We start from the raw sequence: 25,564 nt of genomic DNA, 5'->3' as shown, positions 1-25,564 counted from the left end.
CTGACACTAAGTGTACAGTGTTACACCCCAACAACTCAATATATATCACACGAAAGAGACCACAGGGACACAGAGGCTTAATGAACAAGCTCCAATCAAAACATGGAGGCAGGTTGGGTCAGCATGATCCCAAACCCCACCCATGCAGTACTTGCACCCACTTTACAAACTGAGGGAGCTGTACACATGGAAAAGTTACACTGGAATGGGTTGTTGTTGTTGTTTAGTCGTTTAGTCGTGTCCGACTCTTCGTGACCCCATGGACCATAGCATGCCAGGCACTCCTGTCTTCCACTGCCACCCGCAGTTTGGTCAAACTCATGTTCGTAGCTTCGAGAACACTGTCCAACCATCTCGTCCTCTGTCGTCCTCTTCTCCTAGTGCCCTCCATCTTTCCCAACATCAATGTCTTTTCCAAGGATTCTTCTCTTCTCATGAGGTGGCCAAAGTATTGGAGCCTCAGCTTCAGGATCTGTCCTTCCAGTGAGCACTCAGGGCTGATTTCCTTAAGAAGGAATGCCTGCAGGAATCAAGAATCTTACTAATTGTTGCATCACCTTTGGGAACATTACATGAACAACTTACGCCTATTTTGCTTTCTCGGATGGGTACTTTAATTGACAGTGGCAAACTGTTTCATAATTTTAGGCGTGTTCTACACTCATGGGGGTTTCCCACCCCATGTATACTTTCAAACTTAGTTCCTTAATTTTCCTTTCAAGTACAGGAATGAGATGGCCCAGATTTTTTACCCAGTAAGAAGCCTTCATAAGGTATTTCAAAAAGCATTTGGATGTTGGGCATTAGTGCCTCCTGAAAATCATCTATTTTGTAAATGTACTGCCTGTAAATCTAGCACTGCCTTTCAGAGATTAGCAATTCTGCAGAAAAAAGTGAGTAATTTTATTACCTCAGTCATTTGGTTTTCAATACACTACAAACACTCTGGGGAACAAAGGTCAAGGAGGAATCAATGCTTTATTATGCAACAATACTACCGTACTAAAAGTGAAACAGATAAATGAAAGCAGATTACCTGAACTGTTGTGTACTGAATGTACTGTAACTGTTGTACGCTGAGATTCCCCACAGGAATTTGGTTGCCCACGGTGAAAACAGGATGCTGGACTAGATGGGCCATCCAGCGGGCTCTTTTCATGTTCTTATATAAACCTTGGTAGCAGACGGCTACTTTAAGAAGGGTGGGCAGAGTCTTGGTGCTGGCTGAGCCTGGTGGCAAGCATGGGCGTAGGCAGGGGGGCAGCTGCCCCCCCAGAAGCAAAAAATTAATCTCAGCGTACAACAGTTACAGTACATTCAGTACACAACAGTTCAGGTAATCTGCTTTCATTTATCTGTTTCACTTTTAGTACTGTAGTATTGTTGCATAATAAAGCATTGATTCCTCCTTGACCTTTGTTCTCCATCAACATGGGGGGGGGATGACTCTTTCAAATACGGTATTTACCAGTAATTGGGGGGGGGGAGGCACCTAGGCCACTAGGAGTTGGCTACTATGCCTAGGACAATTCAAGAAAGCAGAATGATGCATATGCTATGGTAATATATCAATAGAATCATAGAATTTTAGTCGGAAGGGGCCACAAGGGTCATCTAGTCCAACCCACTGCAATGCAGGATTTTTTTTCCTAAGGTGGGGCTTGAACCCATGACATGGTTGAAATATTATGCTGATATGCAGCAACGCCTCGCAGCCGTCGTGACTGCGGCCGTGCCTTGCCTCGCCCTGCCACCCCCTCTCGCCTGCCCGACCCTCCCGTCCTCTCCAGCCAAGCAGGGTAGCCGCCGACACTGCCAGCCCCAGAAGCACAAGGTGGCCGCTGCCGCTGCGATGTCATCAGGCCCGCTGGCCCTGTAGCCCCGCCCACATTCCCACTTCATGGCCCCTCCCCTCCCGTGCCTTGGTCCTGCCCCTGAACGACCATGGCTTGCCCCCCCCCAAGTTTTGATCCTGGGTACGCCCCTGGTGGCAAGGCACCTACTGTTACTTTCCAGCAAGTCCCACATAATAGCCATCAACATTCCTTCAATAGACCCTAGGTGGGCAGGGTGCCTGCAGGGGTGCTGCCGCTTGGGATTCCACTGCCTGAGGCAACCTCCTCAGTCCACCTTGTGGGTGAGCCGGCCCTGAGGGAAGGGCAAATTGTGCTTTGATTTCAGCTGCTTTGGAAGGGGGAGAAGGGATGCTGGATCCTCCCGTCCACCTCCCGGCAGAGTGGGCAATCTCAGTGGAGGCTGCGGCCAGACAAGACAGGAGGCAACTCAGGAAGCACGTGCAGCTGATCAGGAGCCTGAACAAGAGGGTGCACTATGGGAGCAGGCCCACCTACCCCAGATGTCTGCACATTTACAATCTCAGCATTCTCACAAAAGCTAGAGAGTCTCCTCATTAAAAAGCTTGGTGGGCAGGCTGTGGTAACTGTTAGGACATCTTCTTTGATTCCATCCAGTTCTGAACATCTTGCCTGATCCCTGAACTCCTGAATTGTGACTTGTGAACTCTGCTTTCAAGCCTGTACAGTTACTTGCCTGAATAAATATCTCCTCCTTACTTATATGTAAGAGCCTCTGTGTGTGTGTTGGGTGTGAAGCAGGACACTCCTGATCATGATTCCCTCCAAAACTGCATTCTTTTCGTGGGGGATGGGGAGGGACAGTGCTATTTGGAAATGGAGGGACAATAGTTCAATGGCAAATCACACACCTACCTTGCAGAAGGGCCTGGGTTATAAAACAGCATGAAGTACGGTAGTAAGTAATAGGAAAGGCCTCTGCCCCTGGGTGTGACAGACAGTTCGAGTACACAATACTGTACTGTACTGGGTTGGATAGACGGCAGGTATATCATTTAAGATTTTTATATTGAACGTTGTCACGGTGACCTCGGACATTTTACGGTCTATTGATGACTGCGGCAACGACAAAATAAATATCTGCTGTCACTCAAAACACTTCAGACCAGGATAATGTGAAAGTAAAAAGATGTTGCTTTATTGTGCGTACATAAGCGTAATGGTTTCAGTATAAGTCTTAGAATGTTCCAAATAACAGATGTTTCCTATACCGGCCTATTACCTCTAATTAATACTATTACCGGCCTATTACCACTAACGACAACTAAATGTATTTGTACATAAGAACACAAACTCTCTATCCTGACTGATTATAACCCACCATCTATGCTTCACCTCAATGTTTAAAACCAGCTCTCTCTCTCTCTACCAACAACCAACCGACTACCTCAACCAACTGACTACCAACTCCAGGGGTGGGGTTTTTATACTCTGTCAGAGCCCTCCCCCTTGGGTTCTAACAGTTCTATTTGGATTAACCCTTAATAACCTGGCTTAACTTTAGGCTGATCGCCACAAACGCTACACTAATTCAACTAACTAAATTAAAAACCACACATTCTCATTTTAAAAATCAGTTTTGAGGCCATGTGTTGCCTTCAAGATATTTGCACTCCATACAGTCAAACAAAGGTTTGATAATATTGTATGCTATTAATCATACCTACTACTTACTAGAATTACTATTGTGCTTGTCCTCGGTGTGATGCTTTCAATCCATACTAATTCTGGATCCTGCCATCCACAAGGGTACATGTGAAAACTTGATATCCATTTCAAAACTCTCCCTTTGATTAGGTTATCCATGCCTTTTCCTCCCTGTACATGCCCCAGGCAAATGAAGTAAGAAATGCTGATTGCGATCTAGATATATGCTTAATCACAATGACATGGGTAGGTGTGAATACCCCACCCCACCCCACCTCCACTCCTATTGCTGAGACTAACTACAGCTGTTTTCAAACACACTGTGGGGTAATGCAGAATCAATCTACAATGAGCTTTTATTTTCAGCATAAAACCAATTTATCAAAAAGCACTTTCCAGGGGCAAAAATATGTGCAGTAGATCTTGATTGTGTATGGACTATGTAGAGGGGGGGAGTTCTTGATCTCCATTGATTCTAGAATAAAATGTTGCATGAATGCAACCTATATGCAAATGGGAGTAAATGAATGACCACTTTCAAAATTGGCACCAATTCCTTAGAGGCCCCTTGGTGGAAATTCTCAAAAAGTACCTTCCTCTGACTCTCACTTGCCAGATTGCAAGTTTCTATGTCTGAGCAATTTGTGTGTCGAGGCTTCCCAGAAAATTACCTTAAATAACTCACAACTGACAACAGAATTATGGTTTGGTTTTTGGCAAATAATTTAGGGCCACAACTTTATTAAATACACAATTTTAATCCGAGTGTTGGCTTAGGCTTTTGGTTATTCACTCGTCCTTCCTAAAGAAGGACTATCCCCATCTGTCCATCCAGGACAGGACTCAATCAGCTGTCCCCTTAGGACAGGACTCACCTCATCTGCCCCACGTGGCAGGACTCACATCAGCTGTCACCATTGGACAGGACTCACCTCATCTGCCCACGTGGCAGGACTCACATCAGCTGTCACCATAGGACAGGACTCACCACTGTCCGCTTGGACAGTTCCTGCTCCGACTTCCGCATGGAAGTCAAGTAAACATACCTGGGAGTGAGGAGGTGGCTGCGCCCAGTCATTCCCTCCTCACCTTCACCAAGAATGTTCCTCAAGGCTCTTGCTCTTAAAATTGGGCCCACCATTCCCGCCAATGGCGGGATGGTAAGGACAAGAGTGTAAGCCCTGAGATTCCTTTAACGGAATACTTCTATATGGAGCAAACGGAGGTGAGGGTAGGCATCCGTGTGCCACCCCCTCTACCAACCGATTAACCAACCAAAAGCCTAACCGCCAACCTAACAAGTTGTGACAATTTGCTAGCGCAGTAGGCGAAAACCAAGAGGCACAGCCAATCAGCCAATTGGAAAAATTCCTACTGACCCCTGAATACAGGCAGCCCCGAAGGCAATAGCAATGTCGTGCTAACCTGCAAGAAAGAAAGGGCGGGTGGGAGGGGTTCAAACGCCAGGCAAAAATGTGACCAGAAAATGGTGGACGCAGCTTTAAGAGGGGCCCCAACAACCAATCAGATCCAAGGAATTTGCATACACACGCCCCCCATTACTCAGCATGAGCTGTGGCCTTACACAAACCAAACCCTAAGCTAAATTTCTTAACAGCCCTACCACAATCCGCTTTATATTAGATGATATAAAGCGCTTTGTGTGTCGAGGCTTCCCAGAAAATTACCTTAAATAACTCACAACTGACAACAGAATTATGGTTTGGTTTTTGGCAAATAATTTAGGGCCACAACTTTATTAAATACACAATTTTAATCCGAGTGTTGGCTTAGGCTTTTGGTTATTCACTCGTCCTTCCTAAAGAAGGACTATCCCCATCTGTCCATCCAGGACAGGACTCAATCAGCTGTCCCCTTAGGACAGGACTCACCTCATCTGCCCCACGTGGCAGGACTCACATCAGCTGTCACCATTGGACAGGACTCACCTCATCTGCCCACGTGGCAGGACTCACATCAGCTGTCACCATAGGACAGGACTCACCACTGTCCGCTTGGACAGTTCCTGCTCCGACTTCCGCATGGAAGTCAAGTAAACATACCTGGGAGTGAGGAGGTGGCTGCGCCCAGTCATTCCCTCCTCACCTTCACCAAGAATGTTCCTCAAGGCTCTTGCTCTTAAAATTGGGCCCACCATTCCCGCCAATGGCGGGATGGTAAGGACAAGAGTGTAAGCCCTGAGATTCCTTTAACGGAATACTTCTATATGGAGCAAACGGAGGTGAGGGTAGGCATCCGTGTGCCACCCCCTCTACCAACCGATTAACCAACCAAAAGCCTAACCGCCAATCAAGCCAGCCCTGGCTTGCCGCCAACACTCAGAGACCTAACCAACTTTTTAAACCCTCAGACACATCACGCAGCCAAATATCATACCCATCAGGGGATAAGTGAACCCCATCATCCCGATATAAAAGCGGGGCTCTAACATTAATTTCGGGATGACGAATCAAACTCCCCCCGATTTCGTACACCCGTTTGGATGCTGCGCTGTTAACCCTCTTCCTAGCTCTTTCCCCAGCCAGAGGAGGAATATCACCCCGCCATTGCATCCTCTGCAACATTTGGGACCAAAAAACGACGGTATCAGGGAACCAAGTCCTTATCTCCAACAAATCTCGTAGGATAGCCAGGCGAAGAGATAACGGGTCCACAGCGGGGATGTCATTTTCTCCCAGCTGGATCACCAGGGCGGACGGGCACCCGAGCAAGAGGGCTTTGCGCCGCAGCAAAGGGAGAAGCTCCCCCCAGCGCATGCCCCTCTTGCCCATCCAGGTCACTTGGATGTTGGATGGAAGGCCAAGTCGAGGACCCAATGGCGTTTGGCCAGCGCGAAGGCCTGCCCAATGGACTATGGAATGTCCCACCATCCATATGTGCACGTCCGCGAGCCCTGGGAAAACATTGGAAAACAAACGACAAAGTTAGGAGCGCTTCCGAACATAAGATCTATACGCTGCAGATTTCCACCTGCCCAAATCCTTAATAGCATCAACCGAAAGACCCCAGTGGGCCGCCGTAGTGGCGGCCCCAATGCGAAAGGAATGAGGAGCGTAATTAGCGGCCACGCAACCGCATGCCGCTATCACCTTCCTCATAACTCTAGTAAATTGCAGCCTAGTCATCGGGTTACCATCCTGATGCACAAACAAGGGGCCCTCCCCAGCTGGCCTTTCCGCCAAGAATTTGGCTACGTCCTTAACCGGGCAGGGGCCCGTCTGCCCCGTAGCAGGCAGTCGCATTACTGCTCCTTTACCAGCCTGGTCGGTCTTGGAACTCCGAATCGTGATTAACAATTCCGTTGGTGACAGACGTATGTCCTGGAGTAGCAAACCCCCTGGCACCCCCTGACGCATCTGACCCCCTACAATTTCACCAATTCTCAAAGCGCCAAAAAAGGCCACTGAGAAGGCGGCCGAAAACAAACGGGCCTCATATTTAGACCAACACACCACCCTAAGCTTCAATCTCATTTTAGTGAGAAGATCAAAAGAAATCGGGTTCCTGGTAGGGGAACGGGGAGGACAAAGCCTACCCCATCCCTCCATGGCCTTACGCACCACAAATTTGGCGCAAGGGTCCCTATTAAAAAACAATTTCGAGAAAAATGAAATGGCCGCAGACTGGAGCTTTATGGTCCTGGCAGCCCTTCCCAGGTGAAACAGGTGTGCCAAATATTGAAGCACCTGGGAAGAAGAGGGGCGGGCCGCTCCCTCCACCGCGAGCGACTGACTGCGAAAAGTTAAAAAGTCAGTCCAAGCTTTTTGATAAGCCCGCAGGGTAGAGGGGGAAACAGAAGCAGCTACTCCCTGCAAGACTAGCAGCTGCCAAGGTTCCAAAGACGATCCGGGAAAATCTCCGGCTGATGTTGTGCGTCTGGAACCAGGGACCTGAAGCGCTCCATCTGAAATCGTGACAAAGCGTCAGCTATATCGTTGGCCACGCCCGGGACAAAACGCGCAGAGAAAATAATGTTAAAACGCAGGCACTGCAGCACGAATGCCCGCAGCAGAGCCGATACCCGAGTTGACTTAGAAGATTGTTTCGCAAGGACAGTCACCACAGCCTGGTTATCTGACCAAAAGCATACGCGGCGGTCCTTGAAGTCGTCAACCCAAATATGGACTGCAACTGCTATAGGAAAGAACTCAAGAAAAGTTAAATCCCGCGTGATTTCAGTGTCCCGCCAAGCAGGGGGCCATCTTTGTGCGCACCACCTGCCATTCCAAAACAAACCAAATCCCAGGGAACCCGCCGCATCGGAGTGCACTTGGAAATCGTTGTGCAGGTTTAAAACATCCTGCCACAAGGATACCCCATTGTATTCCTCCAGGAATACCAGCCACATCCTCATGTCAGCCTTCTCACCCTGCGATAAGCGCACCCGGTGATGAGGCTGACGCAGGCCAACGGTGCGTTTGTTCAAACGCGCACAAAAGGGGCGACCGGGTGACACAACTTTACAGGCAAAATTAAAGTGACCCAGCAACGATTGCAGCTGGCGAAGCGTCACTTTTTCCGGCACCAGCATTTCCTCTATCACCCGTCGAAGCGTGGTGATCTTCTCCATAGGTAAGCTGGAAGTCTGATTAACGGTATCCAGAAGGATACCCAGGTACGTGAGCCTGGTAGCTGGGCCTTCAGTCTTATCCGCTGCGAGGGGCACGCCCAGCTCATTGGTAAGGTCGTTAAAGGCCTGTAGCAGGGTGACGCAGTCACCCGTATCGGCCGCAGAAACCATTAAAAAATCATCCAAATAATGAGTGACCCCCGTTAATCCGGTCTTCGTGCGAAGGGCCCATTCCAAAAACGTACTAAAGCACTCGAAGGCCGCACAGGCTACGGAGCAGCCCATTGGCATGGCCTTATCAAAATAATAGGCGCCTTCAAACTGAAAGCCCAGCAACCAAAAATCATGCGGATGAATTGGTAATAATCGGAAAGCCGATTCGATATCACATTTTGCCAACAAGGCCCCCGGCCCAAACTTTCTGATCATTTTAATTGCCTGGTCGAGAGAAGCGTATTTGACCGTACAAAGCTCCGGAGGGATCACGTCGTTCACGGACGTGTCCCTAGGGTGAGACAAATTATGAATGAGCCGAAACTCACCCGGAGCCTTCTTGGGGACGATTCCCAAGGGAGAGAGGTGCAGATTGGGAAAAGGCGGAGACGCAAAAGGACCAGCCATGCGCTGGAGGGCTATTTCTTTATTAACCTTCCGCCTTGCGACCTCGTGCATCTCTCTCACCGACTTCTGGCTCCTAGGATTCCTAGCCAGGGGAACCGAAGCTATCGGAATCCGGAACCCGAAGGAGAAACCATCCCGAAGATATGCAGCCGCCTCAATATTGGGATAGGAGGCTAACCAATGTTTAAGGGCCGGTAACTTAATGGGAGAAAAAGCTAACTGAAGCAATTCACTTTGATGTGGAAGCTGCGGGGGGAGCGGGGAGGGCAGGGGCGGAACCCCTTGGCGCCTGCCTGAATCCTCCCCGACCCCCACGAAAGGGCCGCCGGCCCGCATAGCAGTTAACAGCCGGGTGGCTACCGCCACACCGGTCACAAGTGTGCGCATAAATACACCGCGGGCGCTGACACAGTCCTTTATTGAAATCCCAGCAGCGCAATTTAGGTGCCGCCTTAAAAGGCTGGGTCTTAGCCCTTTGCTGCTCGGCGGGTTTCCGTGAAACCGACGGAGCCACATACGTGGTCCAAAGGTCCAAGTCTTTCCTGTCAAAGCGGGCGGTGTCAATTTTTGACGCCCGCCTGCGAAATCTTTCATCATAAGCAATTGCGGCCGCTTCCCCTGCCATGTTATATGCTGACCTTACGATGGACTGGTACACGATAAGGTGTAGAGCCCTGCGGGGATATGCCGCTACTACTACCCCGGAAAAAACTTGATAACAATCGAGCCAACGCTCGAAAGTCCGCTCCACCTTTCTCCCCCTGCCTTTCTTCTTAGTACCAACGAGGGCGTTTCCTTGCTCAGGGACCACCTCCTCTGGTGGAGCTAAATCAAAAATGTCTACATATTTACCATCCAATATCCTAGACCTCAATTTAGAGGACAAGTGACTGCCCGGAATAATATCCCTAGTACTGTTGGTGGAAACCGTGGTTTCCGGGACCAACTCTCCGTCGAGACATTCTTGAACAGCTCCATAACGAGCACGATGCGAATTCGCTCGACGAGCCCAGGCCCAACGAGGAAGGCCAGAATCCACTTCCCCGTAAGCCCAGTACAACCCCATAGAGTGATCAGAACCCTCGGAGCTAGAGGACGAACCTGAGGTGGTCGAAGCCGAGGTATCGTCCTTGCGCCTCTTTGCCCGCCTCCTGGAACGACTTTTGTGACGACGTTTTCCGCCACTCGACGCTCTAGCCGGCACTGGGAGGGCTTCCTCGCCGGATGCCGACGAAAGCCCCTCGCGCCGCGAGGCGACGGCAAGAGTCTGGGATGGAGCAACGGGCGAAACAACAACATTAGAGGAGGCCCCCGTCCGCCCCCCCTGCCCTTGCCCACTTACTCTGCCCTTAGCCTGCCTCGCCCTCCTGGTGCGCCGAGGCTGCTTCCCCTCACTTCGTCGTTTGACGGGAGGGGGCGCCGGCACCACCATAGGAGTGGAAGAGGCATTCGGCATCAGAACACCAGAAGGCCCCACGAAGTCGTCATCCGACGAGTCAGCTGGCCCAGACGTGGTGGTCTCAGGCAGTTCCAGAATGGTCGCCATGGGGGACAGAGGCTGCGACGCCGCCACCGTAGCTTGCCCAGGGTCCAGGGATACACCTGCAGAGGTAGAGGGGGCAGAAAGAGGGTCTGGGCCTTGCCGGTCTGGAGGCATGGCCGTAGTCGCCGCCTCCCGCCCTGCTTCCAGAGGTAAACCAGCAGAGGTCGAGGCGGCAGGATGAGAGGCCGGGTTCTGTAATAAGGCATCAAGCCCAGATCCAAGCTGGGCCAGGGCCTGTGGGTCACCAGCAATGCTAGCGATGAATGCTTCCACGCGACCCGCTGCCTGCGAGGCTGGCGAACGCAGCTTCTGCGAAGCGCCCTTAATGACCCTCTTAGATTTCCCTGAAGTGGATGGGTGGGCCGCCATCCTGAACTATTAACTACTTGGAATAACAAGCAAACACACGTGGAATCACACAGGGGTGCGTATTACCACTTTAACCACTAGGCGGCGTCACCCCACCCCTCAAATATTGGAGCCTTCCCAACCAATCTGCAAAACTAACTGCAAAATATTTGGGGACACCCAGGCCTCTGAAAGGCCCCAGGGAAATCAGTTAGACTTGTATTGCAGGCTGGTGTAGGCCGGACCCCGGCACACGCCCCGGCCCCCCCCCCTAAAAGGGAGGGAGAGGGAAATGCGCAGGCCAAAGCCAAACTCCCACCCACGCAACCAAATAGAATCCTTAACCAGAATACGTGAAAACTAAATTAACGTGAATTAAAATTAAATTGAATTAAACAATGGACATCAATTAAGCCAATTAAACAATGCAAGAAACCCAAAACGCAGGCCAAGCAATGTATTCCCTATCTATTGGGAAGGAACAGTATCAAAACTAACAAGGTGCGATAACCCCCTTGAGGCCAGCCGATGGCATAGAGAACCTAAAGTAGGCTGCAGTACTCAGGCCTCCAATTAAAGGCAAGGAGTAAAAGTTTTTTCCTTTCACTTAACCAAAGCAAGCCCACGCAGGTCAAAGCCAATTATAATCCAATTGAATCAATTAAGATTCCTAAATAAAAGGATATAAATTAAATCAAGTAATTAAAGGAAACCAATAAGTTAAAATGACCCAATAAGCTAGTCAGGCAACACAATAAAGTCAAAGCCTGTTCAAGGGACTTCAATATAGGCTGAGGGAAAAGGCAATTAAATTTGTAGGTGTAGTAACAACTCGTGGCCAGTAGATGGCGCCAAACGCCCAGAAACTGGCTGCAAGCACTCAAGCCTCGAAATAAACTGCAGCCAGGAAAATTTTTTTCCTCAGCTAAAACAGATGCAAACAGAAAACAAACGCTATACAGGACACCAAAACTAGAGGCCCCCCAGGTGAATCAAGTGAGGGGACCCCCTCCCAAGGTCCTAAAGACCCAGCAACCCCCCTCAAACCGCTCCCCCCAATGCACAAGCAGCAGCTCTCTGCTTAATAGCAAAGGGGGTTGCAAGCATTAAAATGGCGGACGCAACGTGCAAACCAGGCACAATAACGGCCTGGCGCCCTCCCAATGATGCACCCCCACCCCGCAGGCACCCCAGGGGGGGCGGCAAACGCCACAGCCCCCAATAAGCCAAATTAGAGGCCCCCAGCAGAGCGCAAGCAGCCTCAATGCTCCTCAGCCGGCAACAGCCCTATTAACCACCCACGTGGCTCCAGCCCAGCCCAGCCCAGCCCCAGCAGGAAAACGGCCAGGCAAGGAGCCAGGAGCCAAGGCTCCCTCAGGGTACCAAGGCCCCCTTGCCCACCAAGAGCCACAGCAGGCTAGCCAAGGCAAGCGGGGGGGGGGGGAATTTAAAGAATTTAAAGGAATCTAAAGGGGGGTGCGCCCTTTAAATAAAGTGGGATGCCTGTGCGGGGGGGGGGGACTCCCAACGCCCCCAGCCGAGGCCGAGCCGTAGGGGAAGGGAGTGGGGAGGGAGGGGAGGGGGAGAATCAAAACGGAGCTAAATAAGGCAGTAAATGAAAGCTAAAAATCAAAAGCAAGCAATAAGCTGAATAAATCAGCAAATTAAATAAGCCAGATACAACCAGACTCCAGGAATCCAGGAACGCTCTCTTGCCAGACAGGAACCGATAGAAACACACAGTTCAAACGCCAGGCAAAAATGTGACCAGAAAATGGTGGACGCAGCTTTAAGAGGGGCCCCAACAACCAATCAGATCCAAGGAATTTGCATACACACGCCCCCCATTACTCAGCATGAGCTGTGGCCTTACACAAACCAAACCCTAAGCTAAATTTCTTAACAGCCCTACCACAATCCGCTTTATATTAGATGATATAAAGCGCTTTAATGAAAAAGAAAGTGATTGGCAGAACGGGTCAAAAGATTCTGTTCACTCTTTCTGTGATCTTTAGGGCAGGAGCAACCTGTTCAAATTATGAATGTGAAGTTATATAAACCTGGGAGGGCTGAGAACATGTCTAAACCTATTATCTGATGCTGATGTGTACAGGGAACAGAAGCACAGCAACTAAATCCTATCACAAAGCCTTGATCTCAAGGTCCTCCTGTCCTAGTAACAGTGTAAATATTTGGCATTCCCATAATGAACGCGGCACATTAGTGATGTTCACAGAGATGAAATAATATGCATGAGATCTACTCATGGTACAGTCGTTTATTTTATTACAATGGGTTTCCAAAGATACTACAAGAATGACTGTCCTTCAACGCCCTCTTAATTATCTGTGTGTAAGTCATTCAAAAACCAGTGGCAAAATTAATAAACCTACTTGTAATCCTCCTTGGGGAAAATAAGCTCAAACATGAAGGAATTTTCCACTGTCAGTTCTTCAGACAATACCAAATCTGGGCTGTTTCATGCATTACAAAGAAGGCGGAAAATAAGAAGTGTGTTTGCATACATGACACTAAGAATCATGGGTGTAGCCAGAGGGAGGCAGGGGGAGCAGCTGCCCCCCCCAATCAAGTGAATAAATAAAAATACTTAACTAAAAGTAGAAATAATCAGAATATTTGAAATTGAAATGTTTGCTGAGGTCTTTTACCCTACCACAAAAAGGCTCTGCTCATCTCTCATGCTCAGCCATGCACCACTTGTACCATAGAGTGGTCGTTCAGTACCTTGTGGCTAAGGTCTATGATGGCAGGAGAGTGTCTCAACAGGCTATGCTTACTGAGTGTGCACTGAAAAACTGCATTGGAAAAAGGAGGAATTTGAGAAGGGAGTGGTAAAAAGATTTCCAGCAAATCCAAGAAAACTTGTTTTGGTTTAGATTTTTAAAAAAGGATGAAAAAAGGCATGTTCCTTGTAATTTTGCAAAATATGCTTGTTAACCGCAAGAAAGGTACTCCCTGTTGTTAATTGTTTATTTAACTTCCTAGTTTTTAGGTGACTGAAGGTTTTGACAGATTTTTCTGAGCACTTGGGGTCAAAAGAAAGTAATTTAAACAACTGTTGTTGAGACATTTCATTCTGAATCTGCTAAACAGAGGCAGACAGGGGATGATGACAGGTGGGTGTCCTGCCCCTGCTAACATAACTCCTGGCTACGCCCATGCTAAAAATGCTTTGTGCCTTTTCCTTGATCTATAATGCAGATGTGAAAGCTATGTTGGTTAGTATCCCACAAATGTGTCCCATCAGCACAAGGATTTACACTTGCTCAGTGGAATGTGTATCTTTCTCCTCCACCTGTATGTACCTCGTGCCCTCCCCAAATCAGTTCCGAAGGGGTTGGAGGAACTCCTCAAGATTTGAGGGGCAAGGGGGAGAGGAGAAATGTTCCGTTGTGCAAGCATAAATCCTTGCACTGATGGGATGCATTAGTTGGATGCTACCTGTTATCTCTGTTCATTTATGCATAGATGGCTCAGTTTTGCTTGTTGTTTAGGAGGTGAAGGCTTGGTCCACACCAGTCAGGTGTATGGTTGCTGACTGTCTACATCCAGTGCTGACATCAGTGTCCACATGAGGACCTGCTAGCCAGTCAGCAACTGCATGTTTGCATGGTGCAGAATTAGCCACCTTCTTCCTCCCCTGGTGTTTTTCTCGTCCCTTGATCACTATGCAGAAGGAGCAGGTGGATCCCACCAGTGAACCATGCCCTCTGCCACCACTAGTTTTCACTTCTCACATTGCTGCTCAAAGCTCTCAGATCCCAAACAGAATCTCTTTGTGTGGTGATGATGAGTCAGACCAGAGGAATAGGCTGAGTGCTTCCAGCTCACCGTTATGAAAAAGGTGTCAGTTTGTGAATGGATGATTGATAAAAAAGAAACACATTGCATCATACGTTTGATGTTGAACAACCATTTGTTGGCACCTATGGTAGCAGTTTTAATAGTAATACTTAGCTTTTACAGGCAGGTCGTATATCCACAGCTGTGAGCAGAGGAGGAATGACCACTAGGAGCAGTGCAGAGAGAAGAAATGTCACGGTACACCTGTAGCAGCAACCTTCATCTGCCCCCCCCCTGCAATAAAACATGTCTCTCTCGTGTTGGTCTCTACAGCCGCAGCAGAAACTGTAACTGTCCAATGGTTTGACTTTACTCCTTGAGGCTCACTCTTCCATTGTCTCCAGAGACAGACAGATGCCAACAACATAGTGTTTGTATGTTCTTCATAATGGCTTTTAATTTATTTATTTTTGGACTCCTTATTGATAGTAGTGTATCATTTTCTGATTATGCTGTATATGAGAAGAGGATGTTATCCCCATATTGTGGAGGCTTGCCAAGGGAAACCTAGAACTATATACCGGGTAATTAGAAGGGATTTTGGAGGTCATCAGGTCCAAATGACTACAGCAGAATCCTCTGCATGTTTACTCAGAAGTGAGTCTCTATTCAATAGGACTTACTTCTGCATAAGTGTGCATAGGCTTGCACTCCTACTGAGTTCATAGTAAAGGTGAGATTTAAAACAGAAGTGCCCTAATTTGTGGTGCAGATTAGACTTCAGAAGCTTTCCTGACTCTTATTCAACTGTCAGGTTCTGTGTCATACATCCACTTGCTCTCTTCTGTTAATAATTACGGGAATTGCTGTCAAAGCTGAGAACAATTGTAGGTAGCAACAATCCATTTATGGCATGAGAAGCAGGAAGCAAAATATTGTGAATCATCTCTCTGGCAAGTTTACACACGATAGGCAAAGAATGCACCTACGGCCGGAAATTTCCCAGGAGAAAGCTTTTATGCAACAGGGCGGCTTTGCATCATTGCAACCCAATTCTCATAATATTTACAAAGGGCAGACATTTGTACCCGTCATTTCACCCACTTTCTTGCTTTCCCAGTTCTCTCCTAATATCACTTAACTTGAGGATCTTGTAAGGGTAACAACAACAGCAACAACAACAACAACAACAACAACATCAAATGTAAGCTGATCTCAGGTGCCATGTTGACCGTGATTCAGAAAGTGTGGAAATAGTATGTATTTCCTGCCTAGTGTTCCCAAAGCCACACCTTGATTTATTAACCTACTTTTGCTTCTCAGAAATTACACGAGATTTCGTAAGCTGCCTGAAAACTGGGTGTCTACATCCTATAGGATTATTTGAAAACAGCAGCTGACTCATGGCCCTTTCTAATGTTATAGGTGCCCCCAAAGTATGTGGGGACAGGACTGAGGTGGCGGAGGGCATCATCCGGCCTCCATGCAGTGGCAGAGGGCCCCTCCAGGCTTTGCAGCCTCCTCCTGATGCATGTGACATCATGTGTGTGTCACAGTGTGACATCACGCTCATGCAACGAGCCCCCCATGTTGGGCAGAACTCGGCACGTATGCTTGCAGTGGTTTCCCACACAAATGGGCTGACAAGATCCATACCAAGTTGGTGTCACCAATGCTGAGACATTAGGTGCTCCCATGAATTTACATTTTTTAAAGGATCGGTGAGTGGCTGGCTATACATAAAATTTTATGTGGGAATTTGTAATCCACCTACTTAAAATGTTTGTATCCTGTGTGCCTGACCATTTTATGTCTGACTTTTATCCACCACATATTGCCTATTTCTTTTAAATTTGCTTTCTTCAATGTGGTGAGGCCTACACCACATCCTGTGGAACTTTAGCTTTCAATACTTTTCTTAGACTGACATTCTCTCTCACCTCATACTTGGAATGAATGGGTCGGCAAGCACACAAACATGTCACTCTCTTGATGACTATATTAAAAACTGTTGGCTGAATCTGGCCTAGTTTTCTTTCTGACACAGAAGCTCCTGTTTCCCCCTTCCCCCAAAATATCAGGGCTTGGTCATATGGTGTGCTTTGAACCAGAACATTCAGGTTTATTTATTTAAAGCATTTTGGCCCGCTCCAGAGAGGCTCCAGAGAGGCTTAGAAGTAAGTAGTAAGAGTTCTGCCCTCGGACTTACAACCTAAGGAAACATGACACATAAGGAAAAAAGGATGAGGAGGGAGAACAAAAGAAGCAAGATCATGCACCACTTCTCTTCTAATGTGTCACACCGTATAAAGACCAACTGGGACTGAACCCATTCAGGTTGCCTGATGGGAAAGGCTGCCACCAAGTGACAGTTAAGGGGTAGCTAGTCTCTCAGCAGAGGCAATAGAATAGCGCTGCTTTGCCTCTCTGCAGAGTGCTGGAAGTCAAGGAGTTATGTTGTCCAGCTTTTGTCAAAGTAGGGAACTTGAACATCAGAATCTGCCTTATGCTGAATCCATCCAGCTCAGCACTGTCTACATTGACAGGCAGTGACTCCCCAGAGTTTCAGGGAAGAGCTTTCCCCAGCCCTACCTGGAGACACCAGGAATTGAACCTGGGACCACGCAAGGCAGATGTTCTACCACAGAGCTACAGTGCTTTCCCACCCAGAGAAGAGCTTCCAGCAAACACCAACAGACCTCCTAACATCAATTAACCTATCTGCACCAGGTGGATTCCCCCCCCCCATTCTGATAAAGTAGGGTGTGCAGTATCTCCTGACAGACCTTGGGGAAGTTGCAGTAGATGCCAAGATTGTCTAACCACCAAAATACTTCATTAGGTTGCCATAATAGAAAAAGCAGGAGTTGGGGGGGGGCATGAGTGGATTGTACAAAGGTGTCCTGTTCCTTGACCATAAATGTATGTCCACCTGGCTGCCCCGATCCACTTTTTCGCATCTCGTTTTGGTTGGTGGAAGTAAAAAACCAAAGTAAGCTGAAATCTGCCTCCCAATGCTGTAAAGCAGGCATCCCCAAACTTGGCCCTCCAGCTGTTTTGGGACTACAATTCCCATCATCCCTGATTAAAACAACTGGAGGGCTGAGTTTGGGGATGGCTGCTGTAAAGGCTTCAGGATGTGGCCTGCTGTTCTGAACAATTAGGCGGTTTTGCTCTGCAGTATATGGGTTACCATGTTCCCTCATTTTAATAGGAGCTGGGGGTAGTTGACAACAAGCAATAAAGGAGCAACTTCTGTCCTTTTACTCTTGACATTTAAAAGGTGCATGGTCAGCTAGGAAAAGCCTTTTCTCCTCCGTCGACTCCACCCTTAATAGATGAAGTCACTGCATTCTGCATAGGATTGTTTTTGGAGGACGAGGGATGGGGAGAAGTCACATATCAGTACTAAGAGATGCTCTGGAAGCTGACAGGCTTTGATGACTACAGGGTCAGTTCAGCAGCTCCCTGCTCTTGCTTGAGTAGCCATCCAGATCTGCCCCCTAATCCACCATGTTGTTCTTGTCACATAACCTCCTTGAATCCCTGAACAAAGCTGTGTCCTTTCCCCATAGAACTACTTCTGAACTGGCTCAGCGAGCCCCTCCCCCAAAAAAGTTGATGGGTATTGCTATCCAAAAGAACATTGGAGGGCCCAAAGCTGCCTTGGCCCCTAGGAGCCGGAGCCTATGGACACCGGCCAACCCACATTTGCCTCTGGCTGCACCCACGAGTTGCCTGTCCCATTTTGCCACCTGAGGCAAAATGGGAATTGTCACTTCATGCCCCCACCTCCTGTGCTCCCCCACTTCTGCATCTGGAATCTCCTGGCTGCCACCAAACTTGGCGAGAGCCAGAGTGTTCCACAAAGCATTGCCGCTCGGCGTCTCCATTCGAGGATGGAGGAAACGAGTGGCTCTACGTTGCACACCGGAACATGTTTTTCTGGCGGTGGAAGCAGTGGGACCTCTTGCACTTCTGCTACCTGAGGCAGGTGCTTTACCCTACCTCATAGGTGGGCCAGCTCTAGCCCTGCCCACCACTGGCATGCAGCTCCAGGAATCTTGCCCTCAAGGAAATGCAGCCCTTGAGCTGAGAAAAAGGTTCCCCATCCCTGCTTCTGTTAATAAAGAGGGAGAGAGACAGATATAGAGAGACAGAGCTACTATGTGTGTTAGTAGGAATCAGCTGGGTGCTATGGACGCAGGAATGGTAACCTGCCTCCTGCTTTCCCACATTCTGCTTTCTACTGTGATATTTTGAATACAAAGGTGGGAAGAAGGGAAGAGCAGCAACCATGCCCTCTAGAGGCACAAGGGTTTCTTGCAGCCTTTGGCATTTTGGAGCGTCTCTATGAAATAATCAACAAAAGCCACATCATTTTTTTTTGTCATAATGACAGCAAACCTATATTATTTTATATCATGCATGTACTTATGCATAAATATGTATTCGTGCTTGAATATTCTTGGCCAACTTTACTGGATATAGCCATACACATAGTGTTTTGCAGTAATAATTAAATGAGGGTGCGGGAAAATGGTCCGTAGGTTACTAGGCATAAAACAAAAACAAGTTTTAAATAAACAGCCAAGGTCCAAATGAATCAAAACAACATTCTCAAGTTTGGACAATGTAGTTAGTACAGTATGTAGATATTTGAAACATAGGAAACTGCTTTCTACTGAGTCAGACCATTGGTCTATTTAGCTCAGTATTGTCTACACTGATTGGCAGCAGCTCTCCAGGCTTTCAGGCAGGAGTTTTTTCCAGCCCCACCTGGTGATGCTGCGAATTGGACCCGCAACCTTCCACATGCAAAGCGGTTGCTCTTCCCATTTACTCCAAGGCAAAACTGCACCAACTTCCCTTGGATTTACCCCCTTGTAAGTAAACGAGATGACCGCACAACCCCAGAGTCATCCGCGACTGGACCTAATGGTCAGGGGTCCCTTTACTTTAAGTGTGAATGGGATTGCAGCCTGAATCATGTGGAAGCACTTAAAGCCCCATGCCTCCCAAGATGTTACTTTCTCTCATTTAAATAGGAGACTAAACAAAGTTATACATGAAATGAAATGCCATAAACAGTAACTGCAGCAACATCTTCCTGAGGATAATTTATTTCAGATTTAAGAAGGGGAGGGTTAGGATTCTTAGAAAGGTTTAAATGCCCTTCCTTGGATATGCTCAAGATCACAATGATGCAGCAAAGAAGTGTGTTTTCTCATTTGATGTGTTTGCATTGGTATGCCCCATATTAATGATAACAATGTTACCAATACAGGACAAGCAGGAACTCTTCCCCAACATCATCACAATGGGATTTGTGCTTTGGGCATGTACAACTACTAGTGGAGTTTTGGACTGGGCGGGGAGGGTGAGAAGATGGTTCATAAGCCCTACTCATCCATGAAGTTTAAGAAGAACCCTGGTGGATCCCTTAACAAATACCCATCTCAGTCCAGCATCCTGATCTTACAGAGCCAGCCAGATGCTTATGGAAAGCCCAAAGGCAGAATCATAAAATCAGAATTGGAAGGGACCATTGAGGATCATCTAGTCTCACCCCCTGCAATGCAGGAATATGCAGCTGTCCTTTATGGGGATCAAGCCTGTGACCTTGGCATTATCAGCAGCACCATGCTCTAACCAGGTGAGCTACTCAAAAGCAACAATACTTTCCTGATCCTGTTACCTGATCATCTTTCATCAATCATTATTTCAGAGCATCAGAGAATTGTAGAGTTGGAAGGGACCCCAAGGGTCATATAGTCCAGCCCTGTGCAATGCAGGAACCACAGCCAAAGCATCCCTGACAGATGGTCATCCAACCTCCAATGAATAAGAGTCCACCACTTTCCAAGGGAGTTGGTTTCACTGTCAAACAGCTCTTACTGTCAGAAAGTTCTCCTTACTGTTTAGTCTGAATCCCCTTTTTTGTAATTTGGATCCATTGGTTCGAGTCCTGCCCTCTGGAGCAGGAGAAAACAGGTTTGCTTCATCTTCCATGTGACAGCCTTTCAGATATCTGAAAGCCTACCTCACAGAGCTGTTGTCAGCCTGGATAAAGTAGGAGGCAGTAGGAAAGACTTGCATGCAATTCTGAACTCGAGGGAATATGGGATAACAAGTTAAAAAATAAATAAAGGGAAAGCCCTTTGTTCACTAGCAATAAATACTTGGCCTTATAGATACGGAAGCAATGGGTTAGCTACGATTGTATGATGAATAATTACATGGGGTGGTTCCTCTGATTTGAACTAAGAAATCTGCTTAAATGGAAAGGCATTGTAATAAGAATTAGAAACACATTTACAAATGCTTACATTGTGCATTCTGAAGCAGGCAGAGTCAGCTTTCTTTCCTCAGGTTCAACCCCCAGCATCTCCAGGTAGGGCTGGGAGAGGACCCTACCTAAAACTCTTAGGAGTCACTCCTGTCAATACTGAGCTAGAGCAGGGTTTCCCAAAGTTGGGTGTCCAGCTATTTTTGGACTACTGTTCCCATCATCCCTGACCACTGCTTGTAGTCCAAGACCAGCTGGAAACCCAAATTTGGGAAACCGTGAGCTAGAGGGACTAATGGTCTGACTCAGTGTATCGTAAGTTGTGTGGCTGCATACACTTCATACATTGAAATCACACTGAAAGCAAATCCCCCATCCAAAAAATCCTGCGAACTAGCTTGTTAAGAGTGTTGGGGACTGTAGCTCTGCGTGGGGTAAGATACTGTTCCCATGATTCTTTGGAGGGCGGGGAATGTGCTTTAAATGTGTCTGAAGGAAAAATAAAAAATATGTTTCCCAGTAAAACGACAAGGAGTCCTGAAGATTAAGATACTGATAATGGCAGAAGTGTTTGTGAGCCAGAGTCCACTTTTTCAGATGTGCAGCAGACAAACAGAGCAAGGGGGAAAGGTCTATACAGAGCCAAACAGAAACAAGATCGGGTGAAAAAAAAGGGTAAAGGAATCCATCAGGGTGGGGGTGACCAGCTCTAGACTAGCAAAGCAAGATATAAACCACAAATGAAGATCTAACTAGCAGCAGTTGCTTTCTGTGGTAACAGGTAGGTAGCCGTGTTGGTCTGGATCGAAGTAAAATAAAAAAAATTCCTTCAGTAGCACCTTAAAGACCAACTAAGTTTTTATTTTGGTATGAGCTTTCGTGTGCATGAAGAAGTGTGCTACTGAAGGAATTTTTTTTATTTTTCTGTGGTAAGTTAGCACTCTATTCCAAGTCTGATAGTGCCAAATCTGCATATGAATTCTGATTCAGTGGCTTCAAGCTGGGGTTCCCCCTTTGAAACATTTTGCTGCTGAAGTATGGCCACTTTCAAGCCTGCCACTGAATGCCCAAAGAGATTGAAATGATTCCCCATTGTTTTCGGAGCATTACTCTACTGAGTGAGACTGCTGAGCAATGGAATTCATATGCAAATCTGACACTATCAAAGTTGGGTTGAATAGAGACTGGGAGTGACTAGCTCACCATAGAAGGTTATTGTCCCTTGTTAGTCATTCATGTACACTAATGATCGCTCTTTGCCAATTCATTCATTACCTGTTGGGAGAGTGGGTCACACACCAACTCCAATAGAATCTTTTAGCCCCTTTCCTGGCTCTTGTCTGCTAAGCAATAGCTCCTTTGCACTGCTAAGCCTTCCCGCCTCCCTTTTAAATAATTTCCCCCTCCTCATGCATCTTACAAAGTGGACTTTTATGCCATGGTACATTTGTTAGTTTTAAAGGTGCCATAGCACTCCTTTTTTGCTTTTGCTTCAGCTGCTGCAGTGCCAAAGATTAACATAGTTGGCATTTAAATGGAGGGTGTGTGATCTGTATACATTAGCTTTGAGAGGTAAAATGTATGCAATTATTTACTATAACAGTTCTGTGCTGCTTTTCACATTAAATCTGCAGGCAGTGTACAATAACTTTAAAAGCATAAACACCAACATTAACACAACAAAATATGTGGGAATCTCAACACACAGTTCCCCATCCACATTGAAACCATACCAGACCTTGCTTAGCTTTGCAAATGTGTTAGCCATTGTACTGCTGTGGTTAATGGGAGCTGCTGCAAACTCAACATTGTTGTTAGAAAAGTGGAATACATAATTAAATTATGAGAGAAACTTCTATGAACTTTCTCCAAACCATGCATAGTATCTTATACAATGCCATGATGTATACCTCCTTACTCACTTTCCCACATAGTGAAAAGCATCAAATGTTGCAACTTTCCCTTGATCATTTTGGTTGCTGTCTTTTGAACCTACAGACAACTTCCCTTTTTAGACTAACTAGGCAGTTCACAAAGTGTCATATACAGTATAGTTAAAAGAGTCCTGTGAATTGGGACTACAAGTTTGAATCCCTGCTCACTACTGAAGCTCATTGAGTGATCCTGGGCCAATCAACAACTTTTATAGCCTAATCTACTTTACGGGCTTGATGTAAAATGGGGTGACTCGGATGAACTGTCTTAGGTGGAGGTTAGGAGTGTGAAAGACTAAATGCAAGTATGTTCCTTAAAAAAATAACAATGATGTGAGCATAGGTTTAGTCCTGAGGCTTAAATTGTAATAACAGGAGACAGGAACAAATCTCATCCTACACAGTAGAGAATTCGCTTCCTAGCCTGCAATTGTGCGTGCGGATTAACTTGCATCACCATCATAAGGAATACAGAGCAAAAGAGAGGCTGGGAAGCCTTTATTCCGCGCTTTGCACCCGAGGCTGGCACCAGGGCGGAAGTCGTGCGCGAAGACGCTTCTCTGCCTCGGTGCGCGCCCGAAATACGCGCCTCCTGCTCCCTCGATCCCCGAGCAGGACGTTCCGCTTCCGCCTTGAAGGAGAAAAAGAGAGAGATGCTGGCTGGGCGAGAGGGACGCTGACGGGAAGCGAGAGGCCGCCTCTTCTGCAGCCGGAGCGGGGCGTGTGGGGCTCGAGTGCGGCCGGGCGCGGGGGGGAAGAAGGAACGAGAGACCCCGGCCGGCCCCTGAGCTCCGGAGAGGCCAGCTCCACACCTCCGGGGGGGTCGTTCGCGGCAGCGGCTGGAGATGGAGAAGGAAGGTGGGCGCTTGGGACGTGCCGTGCGCTTCCCTTTCTCCTTCCCAGCCCCCCACTCACCCCTCTCGCCCAGGGGCTGCAGGGCTTCGCGGCCGGGCTGGAGGAAGGCGCTGCGGGTTTAGATTAGGAGGGGCGTGGATGTGGGGCGTGTGTGTGTGTGTCGGGCTCACTGAAATGCAAGAAGGAATGTGGGCACTGGGAAGTCAAAGGGGTCGTGGGGACGGAGTTAGGAACGCGAGGACGACCAGGTGGGCATTTAGCTCCTCCTCGTCCCTGTACAAGTGAGTGTGTATGTGGGGTTTTTTTTCCCTCCCTCTCTCTTTTGGCTTCTCAGTTTCTGCAAACAATTCTGACACAGGTGAAGCCAGGCTTTTCGAAATGCAGGTGACAAAAGTAAGCGGCTGGTTTTTTCAAGGAATGTGCTTTGCCTGTTAAGGAGTTCTTTGCACAGGAAGCACTTGGGGGACAAGTAAAATCTGCAGGCGCCCAACGGGTGTGTGATGGTTTTGATGCTCTCTGCGTTATATGGGGTTCTTGTGCATCTTCCTACATGAAAGAGCTTTCTGTGTGAGGAGGTATAACCCATGTTTGTTTTAATGGGCTTTCATACTTGTTTGCTTCTGTCTTCCGTGCCTTTTTAAAGTTTTGAAAAGTAAGCCGCCGGGTATGATTTGATGGCACCCTCAGGGTGGCTTCCGATGAAACAAGGTTTAAGCAAGATTGTATTAAAAGCACAAATAAACAGCATATCTTGTACCAAAGCTGGCAGGTATAGACATTTGAAGGAGCAGAACAAAAATAGAACAGCCTCTATCTGGCAGAACAGCCTTTATCTGGTTCTTGTTTTTAAGAAAGAAAGAAAGAAAGAAAGAGAGACATACGTCAGCTCAGCAAGATCTTGCCTTTCCATCTCCAACGGTTGTTGCAACAAAAATATTGTTGCGCTAACCTTGTGAAACAGAAGCAAGATGGCCTGCCAGATCTATTGATGAAAGTGAAGTCCTGCTCTTTAGCTTCTGGCAAAGATAGGACTCTGAGCTCTCCCAGAACTCCCTTGGACCAAGGCTGTTTTGAGTTAAGCTTAAAGTGGGGTTAGAAAAATCTCTGGCCTGGGACTGAAATGGCCTTCATGCCTGCCCCTCAGGACTCCCTGCAGGCTGCACACCCACCCTGGCCACACTGTTAGCCAGCCCTGCTTTGCACCTTCCTTAAAGATACAGGCAGGTAGCCGTGTTGGTCTGCCGTAGTCAAAACAAAATTTAAAAAATCCTTCCAGTAGCACCTTATAAGGGTTTGGTGACTTCTGTTTCAGTGTATCTGAAGAAGTGTGCATGCACACGAAAGCTCATTCCAATAACAAACTTACTTGGTCTCTAAGGTGCAACTGGAAGGATTTTTAAATTTTTTGTTGTTTCTTCCTTAAAGAGTTTTTGCCAGGTTGGGATGTGTACTTGAATTCTGATAATGTTTCTTGCTTGCCTGTGTGGGGGATAGAGAGGGGTGTGTGAGCATATGTGGAAACTATCCTACTTTACAAAGGTCGAATTTATACCCAGAGGGGAAAGTGGGCCTTGGACTGAAATCGGTTCCTCTGGTTTAAAGTTTGAAACTAGTGCTTTGGTGCTTTACATTGTGTCAGGAAGCCAATTTGGGAGCCAGTGCCAGATCTCCTAGCATGGTTGTACTGTGCTCTCAATGGCTGAAGGAATGGGCTACCACATTTTGAATTAACTGAAGTTTCTGAACAGTTTTCAATGATAGATCAATGTAGAGTGCATTGTAGTACCCCAGATTGGGAGTTACTAAAGTGCATGTGTATGTCTTAAGTATCATGTGACATCCCAACCTCAAAATATGTGCCCCAAATAATCCTACAATATTTAACCACACTCATATCTATAAGGACAATTCTATAAACTAATGTAAAAACAGAAACTTTAATTTAACACACCACCAGATTTTTGTATTTGGCTTACTGTTATCTTTCTTTCCCATTTCCTTCAGTTAGATTAGCAGAATTTGGTCCAAGCTACATGACCTAAGATGGGACGCGGGTGG

At 47.3% G+C, this 25,564-nt stretch overlaps 2 protein-coding genes across 7 annotated transcripts in view; one reads left to right on the top strand and one right to left on the bottom strand.

The window, feature by feature from the left end:
- Positions 1–25,564, top strand: part of DPY19L4 (dpy-19 like 4) — a 67,090-nt gene that overhangs the window by 16,808 nt on the left and 24,718 nt on the right. The window contains exon 1 of one of the 5 annotated variants that reach the window (XM_060277703.1): positions 19,642–20,084. The exons of 2 other annotated variants lie outside the window; for them this stretch is intronic. Coding sequence is in view for 1 of the 3 variants with exons in the window: in XM_035125572.2 (XP_034981463.1) it covers positions 23,497–23,509 (13 nt within the window). In the remaining 2 variants the exon portion in view is untranslated. 2 more of the 5 variants (XM_035125572.2, XM_060277702.1) reach the window with 2 other exon arrangements.
- On the bottom strand, positions 4,163–12,567 carry LOC132592538 (uncharacterized). 2 transcript variants are annotated; one of them, XM_060277701.1, is made up of 2 exons: positions 12,306–12,567; positions 4,163–10,335 (listed from the first exon to the last, which is right to left on the bottom strand). In XM_060277701.1, exon 2 carries the CDS (start codon positions 10,277–10,279, stop codon positions 8,963–8,965), a length of 1,317 nt encoding a protein of 438 aa, XP_060133684.1. In that variant the 5' UTR covers positions 10,280–10,335; positions 12,306–12,567; the 3' UTR covers positions 4,163–8,962. The 2 variants fall into 2 exon arrangements, with proteins under 2 accessions (XP_060133684.1, XP_060133683.1); XM_060277700.1 differs by lacking the exon at positions 12,306–12,567 and having other exon boundaries at positions 4,163–6,435; positions 9,835–11,551.

This window comes from Zootoca vivipara, chromosome 8 (assembly GCF_963506605.1).
Source record: "Zootoca vivipara chromosome 8, rZooViv1.1, whole genome shotgun sequence".
NCBI classification, from domain to species: Eukaryota; Metazoa; Chordata; class Lepidosauria; order Squamata; family Lacertidae; genus Zootoca; species Zootoca vivipara.
Note: the sequence above shows the minus strand (reverse complement) of the source record. Positions and strands in the feature narration are given on the sequence as shown.